Below are 16,247 nucleotides of genomic sequence, written 5' to 3'. Positions count from 1 at the left end.
CCCACCTCCGTCCCGCCCCGTTCCCCGCCCCGTTCCCGGCCGCCCGTCCCGAGAGCCCCCGCGCTGCGGTCATGGCGCTGTGCGGGCGGGGTTGGGCGCGCTGTGCCCGTGGGCTGCGGCTCGGGGCCTTGCCCCGGCCCGGGCTCTGCGGGACCCGCGGCGTGCGGGGCTCCAACCCCTTCACCCGGCAGCAGGAGGAGGAGTGGCGGCGCCGGAACCGCTCGACCGTGGGCTACATCGCGGCGGCGGCCGTGGGCATGGTGGGGCTGTCGTACGCGGCCGTGCCGCTCTACCGCCTCTACTGCCAGGTACGGGGGGCCCGCGGCCGGCGCCGGTTCCACGGGCGCGGGGCCCTCACTGCCCTTCCCTGACAGGCCACGGGGCTCGGCGGGACGGCGGGCACGGGGGGCGACCCGGAGCGGATCGAGCGCATGGAGCCCGTGCGGGACCGGCTCATCAGGGTCACGTTCAACGCCGACACGCACGCCAGCATGCAGTGGAACTTCAAACCGCAGCAGAGCGAGATCTACGTGAGTCACCGCCTTCCCCCCGTGCAGAGCCCTGGTCACGGTCGGACCTTCCCGATCACTCGGTCCGACCGTGCAGCCGGCACTGTAACCATTAAACCACAGCACCCAACCAGGTCCAGCGCCATGGGGACTCCGCCGCCTCCCTGGGCAGCCCTTCCCAAAGCCTGGCCACACCAACAGTGGAAAATGGTTCTGATATCTAATGGGAGTATCCCGTGTCTTGCCAAGGCCGTTTCCTCTGGTGCTCTCAGTGCAGGCACAGCAGAAGGACCAATCCCCACATCACTACACGCTCCTGTCAGTAGTTGCAGAGACTGCTGTTCCACTTGAGCCTCCTCTTCTTGAGACCGATCAACCCCAGACATGTTCTCTAGAATTTTCATTAGATTTGTTACCCTTTGCTGGACATGCTCCAGCACGGCAATGTCCTTTTTACAGGACATTGTATGTAGCTGGCCCTCTGCCACCTCATTAAACTATCAAAAGTTATTGAAACTATATTTATATATACACCTCATGGTATATACACCACATGCACGTTGTACATTCGCCATAAAATTGTGTATATACACTTAAAAATATACAGTATATACAGTATAACAGTGTATATAAATCTGTACCATTTCTTCTATTGCCCTATCCTTATAGGTATTTTTTTAATATTTAAAAAAAATCACAAATTAACTCTTCTGTTTCAAATTAGTTCTCAAAATAGGGAGTTATGCTTCTTAATAGTTTGAGTCTAGTACTGAAAGAATAACCTCAGAAATTAAATGCACACCATATCTAAATCTGCATATTAAAAATGCTCTGTGTGCTGTTGAACTGCTGAGGATAATAGAAGACTCAGGCAAAATGGGTAAGATTAAAAATACATAGGACAGTATTGAAACTTTTAATTTTAAATATGTGTGAATTGCATGTAATCAAAACTATTTGTGAAATAATCAATTTGAAACAGCAATTGAGAAAATTAATTCTAGATAAAGTGTAAAGAACTTGGTTTGAGGGGTGGAGGGCTGCAGTGAATTAAAAAAAAAAAAAAAAGAAAATCACTGTACAATTATGTTACACAGGTGGTACCAGGAGAGACTGCGCTGGCATTTTATAAAGCAAAAAATCCTACTGACAAACCAATAATTGGAATTTCCACCTACAACGTTGTCCCCTTTGAAGCAGGACAGTATTTCAATAAAATACAAGTAAGTATGAACAAAGCAAAGATTGCATTTTCCTTTACACAAAAGAAAACAGTTACCCATAAATTGCATTTTAACCCTGGACAACACTTTTCGTATGCCAACATTTTAAGAAAATACCTTGTTTTTTCAAATGGTAAAGTGCATCAATTCATTCTTAGCTTTACTGCCCTTACATCAAGCTGCTCATCCCATCAGAGTGGCTCCAAAATCTGCCATGTAGTACCACTCTGAGGGCAGGCAGAATGATGTGAGCTGGCCCCTTGATGCCTTTAGACACTTGATTAAAAGCTAATATATTTTTTTCTATATCATCACAGTAACAAAATTACTGTCTTATTGCTCATCTTATTGATCCTTCCCAGGATTTTAGGGGTGTAAAGGGAATGAGACTTTATTTTAAACCGTTAAGATTTCTTTCAGGTTGACAGAGATAAAATTTATCATCACTGTTTTTTAATTGTGGATTTCTTTTTCCTCCCACCTGCAGTGTTTTTGTTTTGAAGAACAGAGGCTAAATCCTCAGGAGGAAGTGGACATGCCTGTCTTTTTCTACATTGACCCAGAGTTTGCAGAGGACCCTAAAATGGCTAAAGTTGATTTGATCACTCTCTCTTACACCTTCTTTGAAGCAAAGGAAGGACACAAGTTGCCACTTCCTGGGTATCAGTAACAAGCCTTCTCTACAAAATCTGACTTTGCTACATCTGAGTGCCAGTTTTGATGCCGTTTTTCCTTGGAAGAAAAAAACTGCAGGAGTACTGTGCACTATGAAATTATACTATTAAACCTCCATGGGCACATGCTGTTATGAAAGTATATGTATATATATATTTTTTTTGAAACCAACTTAATGTATCCCTATTTCTTAGGGACAGTATTTCTTCATCAGACAGCGGAAGGGAACACACTGTTCCTCAAGTAGAGTGGATTTTTCTCAGGCCATCTTTTTGTAAGATGTTACCTGAATACCAGAAGGTAAATTTTTAAACCAATGTGTAAATTAAGATCTTCTTTTAAATACAGAAGAAAAAATCAGTTGATAACTATCTAAAATTCCATTGCTGGCTCTGGAAAATAACTTGCATGTTAAGTTACTTTTGAAGAAGGTAAATGCAGATAATAAATTGAGGTAATCTCATAACTAAACAAAGTTAGACTGCTATTTCTGTGTGAACCTCCCTGGCACAGGAGAAGATGGTTCAGAAGGTGATGCACCCTCTCATGTTATTACTGAATCAGTAGTTCACTTGGTAAGGGCAGACTGCTCTAAAGCTGTTATCACGAGAACAGTAATTTAAATGTAAGCACATCAGATCTCTGGGATGGCCACCATCTGGAAACACCATCTTATTTCTGTGTTGTGTCCCACTCATTTGAAGTATGTGTGGTGCTGCTGAGTGCACTTTGCAGAGGGCTGAACACTGGGCACCTGCACAAGAGACAAGCTTGGCTTGTGTCTGACATGCTTTGAGGGTCGGGCAGGGTATAACTGCTCTGAATTGCAGCTGAATGAACAGCATAGGAGTCTCCTCAAAAACCAAGACCAGCCCATTCAGAGGCTGAGTTGGCCTGAGCCTGCCCAGCAGTGCAGCAGCTCTCCAGGGGGACTCTTTTACCACCAGAACACATCAGTGGTGTTTATGTAACTTCTGGGCATTATCTGTGCAGTAGGTGTAACAACACTTCATCACTGCCTTGCAAACCAGGAGCAAGTTGTAGAGCAAGTTCAAGTAGCCTGCTCATTTTCAGACAGAAATTATTATCATGTCTATCAGGTGTAGAAAGGCCATGTCTTTCTACACCTTCCAGCAGAGAAGATCTACTAAAATAAGGGTGATGTTGGTTAGCATGGACTCTGAAAAGGCAATGGTAACTTCCAGGAACTTAAGTCTCAATCATATTTGCATACAGTAACTCAAAAACTGCTTTCTTGAAAATAAATGGATGCTATCTTTAAAATCCATTATTGTAACAATTACTTGTGTTGATTAAACAGATTCTGGATGACATACAGGGCTTCACTGGCTCCTAATGAAAACTTTTCATTCTTTCATCTCTCTAATGCATTTTATTCAGCAGAACATATGAAGCCCACACAAGTGAAATATATCTGTATGAAGATGGCAGCAAGCTTTATAAATCCAGTATGCTTCAGGGAAAAAAAAAAGTAGCATCAAGACAAATCTCTGAATCCAGGCTAGGGGGAAAAAATCCCAACTTCTTACCTCAGTTTTCTTTAGTCCTTTGTCCTTCTGAAAGCTGAACTGATTATGGCAGTTCTCCACCCATTGCTTTATTCTGGCCACTTTCTTTAGAAGAAAAGGAGTATGCCCCTGACAAGTGGCAGTTCCATAAAAATGTGGGTTCTCTGCCTGAGTTTGAAAGCCCAAATTTGCACAGATACTGAGCACGTTCCCTCTGTAACACCAGCTCCAACCTTGGTCATTAGCCAACTCCCTTCCATCTCTGTGACCATTTGTGGGATTCACATTCTCTCAGAGAAGCAGAGAGGAGAATGATCAAAACAATTCTTGTCTCATTTGTTGCTCCTGTTGTTCTGTGAACATGTGGAATGTGCTGGAAGATTATTTACCTGAAGGAATTTGGTAATTGGATTCTGGTATGTTTTGTTTTCTTGACCAAGCTGTGTCCTGTCGCTCAGTCAGGAGACAGTCACGGGATTTTGTGCAGTTGAGTTCTTGTTCAGTTTCAGTTTAGATGTAGTGTAATATAGTATAATAAAATAATTATTTAGCCTTCTGATATCATGGAGTGGGATGCATCCTACTTCCCAGACCTTGGGGTCACCCTGCTAATCCCATAACCATTGTGCTGCTGCAAACATGGAGAGGTTCCGTCAGCAGCCGCCCATTGTGGATTACACTGCAACAGCCCAGTTTGATTTGTTACCCTTCACTGTGGGGGTTCTGCCAATACAACCCAGCTATAGGAGAAAAATTAAATCAATCCACCTCCAATCCTCTTTTCAGCTGTTTTCTCAGGCTGCTGTCCACACCACTACAAATTAGCAAGAAAAATGAGAGTAAAGCAACTCACCTTTTCACCTCAACTTAAAAAACTCCCAGTCTCCTTCAAGGTTGTGTTTTGGATAGAAGGATGTTGTTCTAATGGTCCTGCAGCAAACTGCACAGTTTCACACTGAAATACTTCCAATGCTACCTACATTTATATTTCAGGGAATACACAAAGAGAAAAAAACTTGGAAGCAATAAGAGTTTACTTCTCAGTAAGCATTTGCTTTTATTTGGAATTTTATGCTATAAAAATTGCAAAAGCAGCTGAGAACTTCTTATCCTTAAAACTTAACATAAGGAATGTTTCAAATGCAGTTATTTCACAAAACATTAGCTTATCTGGTAAGAATATGAACTAAGTTCTCAAATTTTGTATCAGCTATAAATTCAGAGAACTATACCTGTTAAAGTGCACAGTTTATATTCAGCATTAAAATAGATAAGGCACTTACTAAAAGATAAAACAGTTATTAACAGGATTAAACAACTTAATTAAAGTAAATGGGTAACTATTGCTCATCTGCATTGTAGATGATTAATTTTTCCTTCACCAGAAGAATCTCTGCAGGGCAGGAATATTGAAAGAAACAACTGATCCCCCTCCATTATTTACTGAGTAAAGAAAAGTAACAACAACAACACAGGAACAAGTTTTTTTTCCTGTTGGTTATTGATGACAGCACTTTGTGTCCCAGCTTAGGTTCTTCCTAAGACAAAAATCCAACTATACTGTGGGTTTTTAGGAAGAAAATAAAGGAAAATCTGTATTAAGGATGTAAGCAAATAACACTGCACATCTTCAGACATCTATTAAGAGGCCAATTTTAGGGAAAAAAATTTATATCTCAAAACACCCTCACAGATTTCTAGGGAGATGAACGTAGCAGTGAGGCCAAAAGAGAAAGTGGATTCTGCAGTTTCTGTGAATATAATGTGTCTTTTTTCACTCATGCCCGGTGTCAAGTCTTACTTCATACAGAGGTGAATTTGGAAGTCACATTTTGCAGACACCCAAAATACTTTAAATAACCACGCAAGTGACCTTGAAGAGCAGACAGCTGAACGTTCAGGACAAATTGTCAAGGTGTGGAGCCAAGTAACTCTTCAACTTGCACACAGCTTAGTACTCCAACACTAATTACTGTGTCAAAATGCAAAACCTCTCCTGTTATTCACTTGTAGTTACAGGAAGCACTGCACAGGACCAGCACTAGAGAGTGTTCAGGAAAGGATTCCACCTCCACTTTCAGTCCGTGTTCTTTTTAACTTCTGTCTTCAGCACAGCATCAATTTCTTCATAAATAGCTCTGAAAGAGGAGGAGTAGGATGACTCCTACATCACATTTCATTTTGACAAATGGCACCAGGGAAATCCTGCCCGAAGTTTACAGTGCAGCTTCCCTTGCAGGACGCCCAGGTCTCCACGGAAACAAAGAGCCAACCCTGCTCTGATTCTCTGATTGTACATTTAATGAGGAACCTCTGGATACTGTCACTTTTGTTCAAACAAGTTTGGGAACGGGACTGCAGAACACAAAAGGCAAGGGCACCACTGTGCAATTACTGCACTAATTAAAAAAAACAATGGAAGTTTTGCTGAGATTCCCCTATCTCAAAATACAGTGGGTCCTCAGAAATAAGTTTTGTACAGATAGGTCAATTTTTTTTTTTTTTGCAATTTACTGTTAGAAAGGGGAGTTCTGCCATCTGCTAGGTTTTGTATTAGTTTGCTGTCTCACTATTTTGGTTTTCTGGAGAGACACAGCATCCATTCCCTTTTGTAGTTTATATTTAAATTAAGGATTTTTTTTCATATGCAGTAGAAAAACACTTTAAAAAAAAACAATTGCTATGAAGAGGAATTCATATTGTTACCTTGTTCCAGAACTACCTGTGCTGAAGTTCAATCAGCTACCTCCAGCAGGACCCTGACTATATATATTTCCTTCACCTTTCTATATCACTGGATAAGATTTTAGTAATTTTGATAGAGCATTACTCTTCCAGTTTTACAGATGCCAGTTAGTGAACACACTATAGTTTATTCCTTAATTGGTTATGCCAGAAATATTTGAAGAAATCATACAAAATGCAGCCATTGCCATTTACATCAATAATGCAGCTGGTCAGTCAACTCAGCCTAAGTAGAGTGGTGTGGTTTTCCTCTCAGAAAAAAAAAGACATTTTGCCTTTGGTACCACAGAATTTTAAAATTCTATTTTAAATGTTACTTACTCAGTGGGAGCCAAGGGATCGAATTCCATTATCTCATAGTAATGAGGTGACTGTGACTTGTTCTTTGATGTAGCTGCAGAATAAAGAGAGACACATACCCAGATTGAAATGAGAATGAAAAGCAGGATTACTGCATGTTTTTTGTGTCTTCCCAAAAGTAGCACATTATCTGCTATGGATTCAGCTGCTTTACATGCTAAAATGGGCAGAAGTGTAATGGACTCCGTGAGCAATATGACTTTGTCAATGCTTGCTGCTGCTCCTAGTCACTGACAGCCATTATGTAAAGGCTTTAAGTTCTAACAAGAAAAGGAAGCATGAAAGAGGTGATTTGCAGTATTTATTACCTGCTGGTGATGGTCCATTTGATGGCACAGTCTGTCCAGCCTGCAGACTTATTGGGTTCAGAGGCACTGGGCTTAAAAGAGTTGTCAACTGAGGACATCGAGAAAAACAATGCATAAACAGATTGTTCCATGGACTGGTTTGACCTAACTTACATAATTGCTGGCTTATCTTTAAACTCTCTGACTACTGCAGGTAGAATTCCAAGGCCAACAGTTAGCAACCCAATTAATCTTCATTCTCCACACAACCTTCAAAGCAACACTTAGTCTTCTATAGCACATGTGTATAATTTACTTCTGTGTGACTTGTTCCACCACACAGATTCAAACATCTGCTTTTATTTGCAGTTTAAAATAAGGACTATGCATGTTTGTTTGGGAGCTGCTTCTAATCTTTTCTATTTCATACTGCCTTCATAACATTATCTCAAAGTCCCTTCAGGCTCTTTCCATTCCTTCTGTCATGGGTGTTTCTCTGCAGCATGACATTTGTCCTGAACTGTACTTGGGGTTTAAGTGACTTTTTCGTGGGCTGTGTTTTTGTGGGGGCTTTGCAGGTTTTTGGGTTTTTTTTGTATGTTTGTTTTCAATATCTTATTTGTGATAGAAAGTACACCACAGTAACATCATGGCAACAGGAGGAGAGCTCAGCTTGCTTTGCATAGCAACAAATTAAATAATAGAGCAAGAGCTTTCTGCAAATTCCCCTGGGATTGTGCTGGACCCAAGAAAACAGCTTCCACATTAGGATCTGTGGCAGCAAAAGAGGAAAGTTGACCTGGTTACCAAGTAGAATATTCCCTGAGGTATGGAGAAGGGCCACAAAAGATATCTTTGCATCTTTGCAGTTGGGGTAAATCCAGAAGTTCTCATTTGACAGCTGCCAGAAGGAATGATCATCCCGAACATAAGTATTACTCACATTGCTATAGATGTTCACATTGCTGTATGTGTGTCCAGCTGGGCTGCTTAAACTATTGTTTTGTGCTTCAGCTGCAAATCTAGGAGAGAGCAATACATTGAATATAAGTAAGAAACTATCAAAACTGTTTATTCTGATTGCTCCAATGTTTTTTTGGCTGGTCAGCCTTTCCTGTGTGTTACAACTGAGAGCAGCATGGGCATATGGACCAGTGGCCCACGCACACAAATTGTAAAGACACCTCCCCTGTCTTGAACCCTTTTTCTGACCTGTTTCATGTTTCTCCCTTTCCCTGCCAAAAGTCAGGGAAATTTATGTCTATCTATGACAAAACAGTGATGCAGGCGTAAGTGTATTTTGAATCCTCTCAAACAACGTCGAGCACAGAGGGAATTTTCACTTGTCTTACTGAACTAATATGTAAAAGTAGTAAGCCTGTGCCCTCAGAGATTCTTATATTCATTAGATGAATTATAGAGCACTAATACCCCTAAGGATCTGTAATCCATTCCTTGATAAGACACTACTCACGGGGACTGATGAGCTTTTGTAGGAGTTGCTGAATCCAGCTGTGGGTAAATTGATGGATGAGACCTGGTTTTATCTTCAGGGTGTGCAGATAGGCCATCTGAAATTCAAAGTGATAATTAATGGTAATTTAAACATTATTATGCAAAAGTAGCTAGTTGTACTTTGAACACTGAAAGAGTAAAGTTTTTCTTTGGAAGGCCTATACAGCTCTGAAATGGATTGCTGTTTACCGCATGAAAGGCAAAGTTTTAATGACTCTGAAAAGTCTTAGATCCAAGGTATTTATCTCTATATTTAGAGCATCAGCAGAGCTCTACATGATAGATACCATTTAAAACTCTTGCTGGTATTTGTAAAGGATTAAAATTGAAATCTAGGGATTTATTCCCAGGGGGACATTCACACCTTTAGCTTTAGTATATGGACTTCCCTAAAGCAGGTAAAGGAGGGGCTTCTGCAAATAGTAATTCAGGGTACTTGAAGCCAAGTCCTTCTAACACTCCTGAAAAAACTCCTGTTTCTTCCTGCCAAGTCTACAGAACAAGCAGCTACCAGAGTGTTTTACAGGCTCACTGCAGTAGAAAACAGAGCATATTCTATTGCTCAAATCTATGTAAAAGGGGAGAAAGATCACTGTAAAAAAATTACATGAAACCTTACAATATCTTACAATTTTATTCCTATGGATACATTTCAATTCTCCTTTTAAGAAAATTTAAAGAACATCCTTAATGTTAAGGAGTATAATTTTTTTTTTCTTTCTTACAAGGAACTTCTTGATTCCTCCACTAAGCTCTTGTGGGTTTTAGGGAATCAGAGTGGAAGGGAATTTCCTTCACCACTTACTTCCTGAAGGAGACACTGCAGGGTCCCTTTGCAGCACTGCAGATACAGAAGATGGAGAATCTATGGAGAGGCCAAGTAGATCACTTGAGGGAGCAGATGGCTGTTTCCTGTACAGCTTAACATTTGAAAAAGAATAAGTTATGTGGGGTTTCTCCTGGTGTTTTGTTTTTTTAAGGAATTTGCATTGTTTTTTTAAACTTGCATAGTTTTAAGCAAATCGCTGCTTTCACAAAACATTAACTTTTAAAATCTTAATATTAAAAATTGTTGAGAATAAGAGAAGATCAGGACTCTGTGTGTGTGAAATTTAGCTAATGAAATAAAATACACATTTCAGAAATGATCAATTTCAAAAAGTAAAGAAAACCAGTTCTGAAGTAGAAAATAGAAAGGATTCAATTCTATAAAGCCATTCTGAACGTTTAGATACATGTTTGATATTGATTTTGTGATCAATCCTGTACAATTCTTTTCATGCTACTTACTTGTGTTAATGAGATTTGATATGTACTTAGGAGATTGATTTTTTCCAGACCCTTTTTGGATAGAAAAAAAATCAAAACCACAATAATGTTTCCTAGGACACAGACAAGAGCTCCCTTCCTTTCTCCTGTGAATGTGTTGGAATTTAAAACATAGCCAGCCAAAGGTTTAATAAAACCACATGCTTGAATCATACAGGTTTGGTAACACCAGATGAAAAATAAATGAATAAAAGATGATGCATTTTAAACTCAGAGTCTGCTTAATAATATAAAAATGCACAGACTGCACCATTTGGACCCAGAAGTGGATCCATCAAGCAAAACCACCCACCTACATAATCAGAATGTAGTAATAGTGGCTTTTCAAGGAAAACAAGACCATCTTCTACCTTTTTTTAATAATTGTCAGCAGTATTTCAGCATTCAAAATGCATTTTCACATTGAGTCCCAGATGACTGCACAATTATGGCTTAGAAGAAGGCAAAACATGTGCAAAACTACTTTGGGCAATATAATTAACAACCATAATTATCAATCAATAAAGGACAGTCATTAAAGATTTGCTTGAAGCCATTATTCACAATTCAGAAAAAGCTTTGACTCAGGAAAAAAAATCAATAGAAGAAGTGAATTCTCAAAGTGCAGCAGTATTTCAGTCTCTGGATCATTAACAGGAAACAAATGAAAAGAACCTATGGTTTCTCATTTTTTGCATGGCAGATAATTGTGCTTAGCTGGAGAGGCAATAAATCAGCATTTGAATAAATCTCTCTCTCATTTTTCATGCCCAAGCTTCCCTCTTGCATTTGACATTATTTTCTACTTTAGTTACATGAATTTGCATGAAATTCTGCAACTGAAACTAGAAAAATCAGTAAGAGTAGCGTCACTCTGCCGTCTCCTGGTACCTCTCAACTAGACAATAAAATTCTGCATGTATCAGAAGTGTATTTTTCTCAAGGCAGAGTAAAAGGAATGTTCACAATGCTGCAGCTCAGGAGCTCATCCTTAATTACCTCCTCCCGCTCCCGCTGTATCCTCTGGTTCTCCAGGAAGCGAACTCTGTTCCGTGAGAACCTGTTGAAGAGTTAAATGTTCATTCTTACACTCCTGTGCTGTGCTTCAGAAGAATATGAAACCAGTTATAATCAACTTTTGATTCTCAAAAGGCTCCAGAAGCACCAAACAAGCGCTCCAGGCGCTGTCTCTGGGGCACTTGGCTTTACGGGCAATCTGACTCCCATTCCAGGGCTGTGGTCCTGCTATCTCCTACAGCCAACACCAGCTGGCTTTTTCCTGGCCCCACATTTGGAGACAGCCATCTGCTTGTTCCTAAACAAACCCAAGGCTCCTCTGACAGTGGTTTCTTGGAAGAGAACACGTGAAAAGTCTCTGTTTCAGCCCGCACATTCAAAGAATGTGTCGGAGTTCTTCACTTCTTGGTCTCAGAGTTGTTTATTGTATCTTATCTATAAAAATTTTTCTCCTGCCCTGCCAAGGTCTGTCCAGCAGGACAATTCCAGGCACACCGACTGCCCTCAGGGTGGTGTTATCTCTGTATACTACAAACTATGTATAACATGTTTACAATTAATTTCCAGTACCTATCACCTATGTTAGACAGTGAGTTTCTACTCTAAACCAATCCAAAAGTGCCAACACCACACAGGTAGAGAAGAAGAAGAAAGGCTGGACACAGCCAAGTCTCTCCATCTTGTTCCCAAAACCCCTATTCTAAAAGCCCCAAAATCTACTTTTTCACCTAATGATAATTTTATTATTATGCTGCTTAAACTTCTGTGGCTTTCAGGTCTTCATACAAAGCTGGTAATTTGCTCCACGGGTCATAATCAAACCCACAGATGTTCTGAGCTGTGTGCCAGGGTCTCTGAGCCCCCTGGCAGGGGTCCCAGCAACTCTGGACACCCAAAGGGATGTCCTGTGTCCCAACAATTCGTCTGTGCTCACACTAGGCAGGTAACTGTGAACATCCACTGTGCCAAATCCAATTCCTTCTGACCAGAACACTTCCAGCTGAGTCCCAGGAAGCCTTCTGTCCTCAGAGTTCTGGGCATTCCCTCATGCCCTCCCAGGACAACCCACACACCTGTTCTGGCACACAGCCCTTTGCAAGAATTTTTTTAAAAAATGGAAACAAAAAAAAAATTCCATCTGCATAAATATGTATGTTCCAGCAGTGATAACAGTGCTATTGTGAGTCCAGAGCAGACCCACACAGGTGACACTGAACATCTGGAAGGTCACTGTGTTTCAGCACCAGGAGCCCTGAGTTGCCTGGACAGATGTATGGACAGTTTATCCAACTGCATTTGCTATTCAGGGTCACTGTACTAGGGAGGCCCAGAAAAAGTGCATAGATGCATAAAGAAACTGCAGTAAAAATACCTTTCCAACTGCAGAGCAGAAAGTATTTATCTGACATCAAGAAAGAACCAAGAAGCTGCAGACACTAGAGGGAGGCACTGTTACACACATGAGCTGTTGGTTGCACAGCTTAGATTGCTCTGGATTTAATTTGGATTCTACATTAATAATCAGAAACAGAAAATGCAGCACAACTCATCCTCCAACAACATGCACAGTGTGAAACAGATGCAGCTCATTAAAATCAGCTGGCCCTTTACACACCTCATTGTTCAGAGGGAAATACAAAGAACAAATCTTATGCAACACAAAATTAACCAGATAAGCTTTTTTACTTATACACTCAGGAAGACCTGTACCATACAAACCATAGCATTACATTACTAGAATACAGTCATTTTCTGTCCAAATTAATAATTCTTTCCATCACCATATCTTTAGTGAGGAATCTATTGAATTATATCCATAAACTCCTATTCACAGTTTGAGACTCCTGGCCTTAACAGTATTCATCACTTGTAACAAAAATGCAAGTCCACATCTGATTTCAGTGGATTTACACGAAAGCTGAATAAAATTTCTTTGTTGCTTATTAAAAAGAAAAACCTCCTAAAGGAAGTGATCACACAGTTCTTACAAGATAGCTGCTGTAAAATCCACCAACACTACATTAAACAAGATTAAAGAGTAAATGAAAACTTAACATTGTGATGATAAGGCCCAAAGTTTATGCCTGACAATTAGAAGAATTACTGATATTTTCAGTGCAGCACTCAGAAGAGGATTAAAAAGAAAAGATGACTAAATTATACAAATTTGCTAAATTTATACAAAACAATTGCACTTGATGCATAATGATTCCTAGAACACTCTTTAGCCATGGAAGAGATCAGCTTCTTAATATGGAAGGGTATCTCCTATTAAATCAGAACACTCTCCGTAAGTATACTAATATTATATTTTGGGGAGCAACACTGGAATTTTAAGTTGAAAACTAATTTCAGTTTTGCCAGCATGCAGTCATGCTACCAGTGCCATAACAGACAAATACCCAGGATGTCAACAGGAGCTGTGCTTTCATGTGTGAAAGAGAGAAACATTTTCTCCCCTAAGACAAGCAGAACTCCATGTTTCAATCCAGCTAAGAACAGCAAGCAACTCTCCTAAGTATGCAATGAGGCAGAAGGCTGCTCTATGGCCAATTCCTGCAGTAAAGCTGTCAAAATTGTTTAGGAAGGAGGACAAGTATTCTTTTCTGGAAGTACAGACACTTAACAGAGATAAGCACCAGCACCAAAGGATTTGGAGCAGCTGTTGACAAATTCACTGGACTGTGCCAAAAAGGGATGTCAAATTCCAAATTATTTTTGTGTGCCTCCATCTGATTTCTTGCCTATGCTGTTAACTTGCTTTACACCACTCTAATGTTTCCTAACTACTTTCCAGGACCATTTCTGAGGTGTTTAGGAGGCAGGAAATACATAATTTTCTCTTTTTGTAATCATATTTCTTTTCTGAATTTTAGGATAAAATCTGTCTCCATGGGAAGGATCAACAATAGGCATAGGAAGCATCTCTCCAATAAGTGTATTTATTCAGGTAGGATTCCAAATGTGAGGAGAGAGGCCCTGCACTTACCTTTCATGTCCCAGGAGGACATTATTCAGATCTTCATTTACTTGTATTAGCTCAACAATTACATCTTCATTCTCCACTGTCACCAACAATTCCATGATCCTCTCCTGCATCATCCGACAGGTCTTGTACAATTTCTGCCCAAGGCAAGGGAAGGAAAAAAATTAAAAATTGTAACTGTGGTCTCTCAGTGTGTCGGCTCTGGAGATGAATGATAAGACACTCAAGCACTATAGAATCACAGGTGACATTCCTTAATTTACACAAACCACACAGGTGCCAACCACTGCAAATGGAACAATGTCCATGTCGTTGATCTGTGCAATGCAGGGTCACAGCTCCCAGCACCACATCACTCCTACACAATCTCTACCTCTCGACCCACCTTCATTTCTAAAGATATATCTGTCTCTAAAGCGCAAATTACAAATTGCAAAATAACAGAGACCCCCTCCTGGTTGAAGCTGATTAAACTCAGCAGGATACTTGGACATAATCCTGTTCAATGTCTGCTTGAAGAAAAGACAATATTAGTCTAAAGGTCAGAAGTGCTCTGTGAAAATCTCAAGCTCCAACTGTTCGTTTAAGTGGGAAGCCTGGATAAACTTAATCTATAGATTTTTGAGAAAGTAACACAAACCTTAAGAGAATCAGCAGATAGGAGAATTATGGGAGTTTATTAAGCAGAATTTTGCATTATTGCCTGGTGAAGTGGAAGACAGTCTGTTTATATTACTTCCCTCTGCAAACTCTGCATGTTCAAAGAAACAAATTCTTTAGCAACAGGAACTTTAACTCAGCCAACATTTTTTCTCCTTCATACAACATTGGCAAATGCAGGCTGGCTCTGCGTAAAGTAACAAAAAAAAAAAAAAAAGAGGGGGGAAATGACTCTCTTTGCACACTACAATACAGAAATTGCTTTGATATTCCAAGTGATCTGATTTTTCCTCAGAAAAATACAATACTTCATGTAAATAAATTATTTATTTAAAAAGAAATTTGCACCCTTTTGCTAAATCTGTGTCAGGACTGCAGAGTGCTCTACTTTTCAGTACTGTAGCTTCACAGCCCAGGATAAAACACACAAAACTGTCTGTAATTGCATTTAAAATCTCCCCAACTGCACACTTTACTATGTGATTCACATTTTAAAAATTGTGCATTTCTAAAGACTCCATTAAACAAGCAGACTGGCCAGTATCAATACTCAGCAGACAAGGAAATTGAGATACTAATTTCAGGCATGGATTTGTCTGAAAACTGGATTTTACAATGATGGAGTAACGGCTGGAATAACAGTCACCAGTAATTCCAATACATTTTGCTAATTCTTCCCAGCTGCTGATCTGGACCCAAATTCCTGCACATCCATCCGCTATTTGTTCATTATGTCTATTCCCCATCCAGTACAAAAGTTTGTTACTCTTCTTGGCTGATCCTGAACTATTCTTTAACTACAGTTATTTATTGGCCAGCACATTATTTCCAGTGAAATATGATATCTTAAGCCTTGTCCAAAAGAGGGTGGGGAAAGAGAGGAGCCTGACCACTAATGACTATAAAGAACTGTAAACACTGATCAAGTTCACCTTGTTACAGTTTTTATTGAGGGACTCCAGATAATCTGAAGTACTAAAATCAATGTCTCCAACTCAGTCAAAGTCTAAACAAGCAGCTGTTTTAATAAAGGATTTTGTTCTGTGACAACAGAAGTCCAATCCAAGCACTACAGGTAGTGCCACAAACAAAAAGAGAACATTAAGCATTGTTCAAGGAACAGGCCGGCCGTGCCTGATGTTTTACACCACTCCTTGCACAGGGGAAAAAAACCAGAAAGAACAACAGTGAAAGGAATGAGTTTTCATTCACTCTCCTACATATGGAAACTCCACACCCTGTCCTCAACCTTTTGCCAACACTTTTATTACTGGGAGTGTCAGTAAGAATCCGCTGGTTTACTGTGGGCAGCTCAATCTGTGCACCCACATATGAAGTGTCATGGCAGGAGACAGGAAATAAAAGACAACATTTTTCTGTTTCCCAACCTTTCCAGAGATTGGACAGAGGTGGTCAAGAATAATACATCAATG

General features: G+C 40.2%; 2 protein-coding genes across 2 annotated transcripts in view; one reads left to right on the top strand and one right to left on the bottom strand.

The window, feature by feature from the left end:
- Positions 1 to 26: 26 nt before the first annotated feature.
- COX11 (cytochrome c oxidase copper chaperone COX11) lies at positions 27 to 4,495 on the top strand. The gene is made up of 4 exons (XM_005490467.4): positions 27 to 308; positions 375 to 530; positions 1,607 to 1,732; positions 2,220 to 4,495. Exons 1-4 carry the CDS (start codon positions 72 to 74, stop codon positions 2,400 to 2,402), a joined length of 702 nt encoding a protein of 233 aa, XP_005490524.3. The 5' UTR covers positions 27 to 71; the 3' UTR covers positions 2,403 to 4,495.
- TOM1L1 (target of myb1 like 1 membrane trafficking protein) overlaps positions 2,675 to 16,247 on the bottom strand; it is a 25,737-nt gene continuing 12,164 nt past the window's right edge. The window contains exons 8-15 of the mRNA XM_074554831.1: positions 14,158 to 14,291; positions 11,151 to 11,211; positions 9,649 to 9,763; positions 8,803 to 8,899; positions 8,272 to 8,350; positions 7,350 to 7,437; positions 7,003 to 7,075; positions 2,675 to 6,074 (exon numbers count right to left, since the gene is read on the bottom strand). Coding sequence (XP_074410932.1) covers positions 6,014 to 6,074; positions 7,003 to 7,075; positions 7,350 to 7,437; positions 8,272 to 8,350; positions 8,803 to 8,899; positions 9,649 to 9,763; positions 11,151 to 11,211; positions 14,158 to 14,291 — 708 coding nt within the window. The 3' untranslated portion in view covers positions 2,675 to 6,013. The remainder of the gene's footprint in view (positions 6,075 to 7,002; positions 7,076 to 7,349; positions 7,438 to 8,271; positions 8,351 to 8,802; positions 8,900 to 9,648; positions 9,764 to 11,150; positions 11,212 to 14,157; positions 14,292 to 16,247) is intronic.

The sequence above is a fragment of the Zonotrichia albicollis genome, chromosome 19 (genome assembly GCF_047830755.1).
Source record: "Zonotrichia albicollis isolate bZonAlb1 chromosome 19, bZonAlb1.hap1, whole genome shotgun sequence".
Taxonomy (NCBI): domain Eukaryota; kingdom Metazoa; phylum Chordata; class Aves; order Passeriformes; family Passerellidae; genus Zonotrichia; species Zonotrichia albicollis.
Note: the sequence above shows the minus strand (reverse complement) of the source record. Positions and strands in the feature narration are given on the sequence as shown.

Coding starts and splice junctions, on each gene's coding strand:
- COX11 (XM_005490467.4), top strand. CDS start 72: ATGGCGCTGTGCGGGCGGGGTTGGGCGCGCTGTGCCCGTGGGCTGCGG. Junction 309..374: donor TCTACCGCCTCTACTGCCAG/GTACGGGGGGCC, acceptor CTTCCCTGACAG/GCCACGGGGCTCGGCGGGAC. Junction 1,733..2,219: donor AGTATTTCAATAAAATACAA/GTAAGTATGAAC, acceptor TCCCACCTGCAG/TGTTTTTGTTTTGAAGAACA.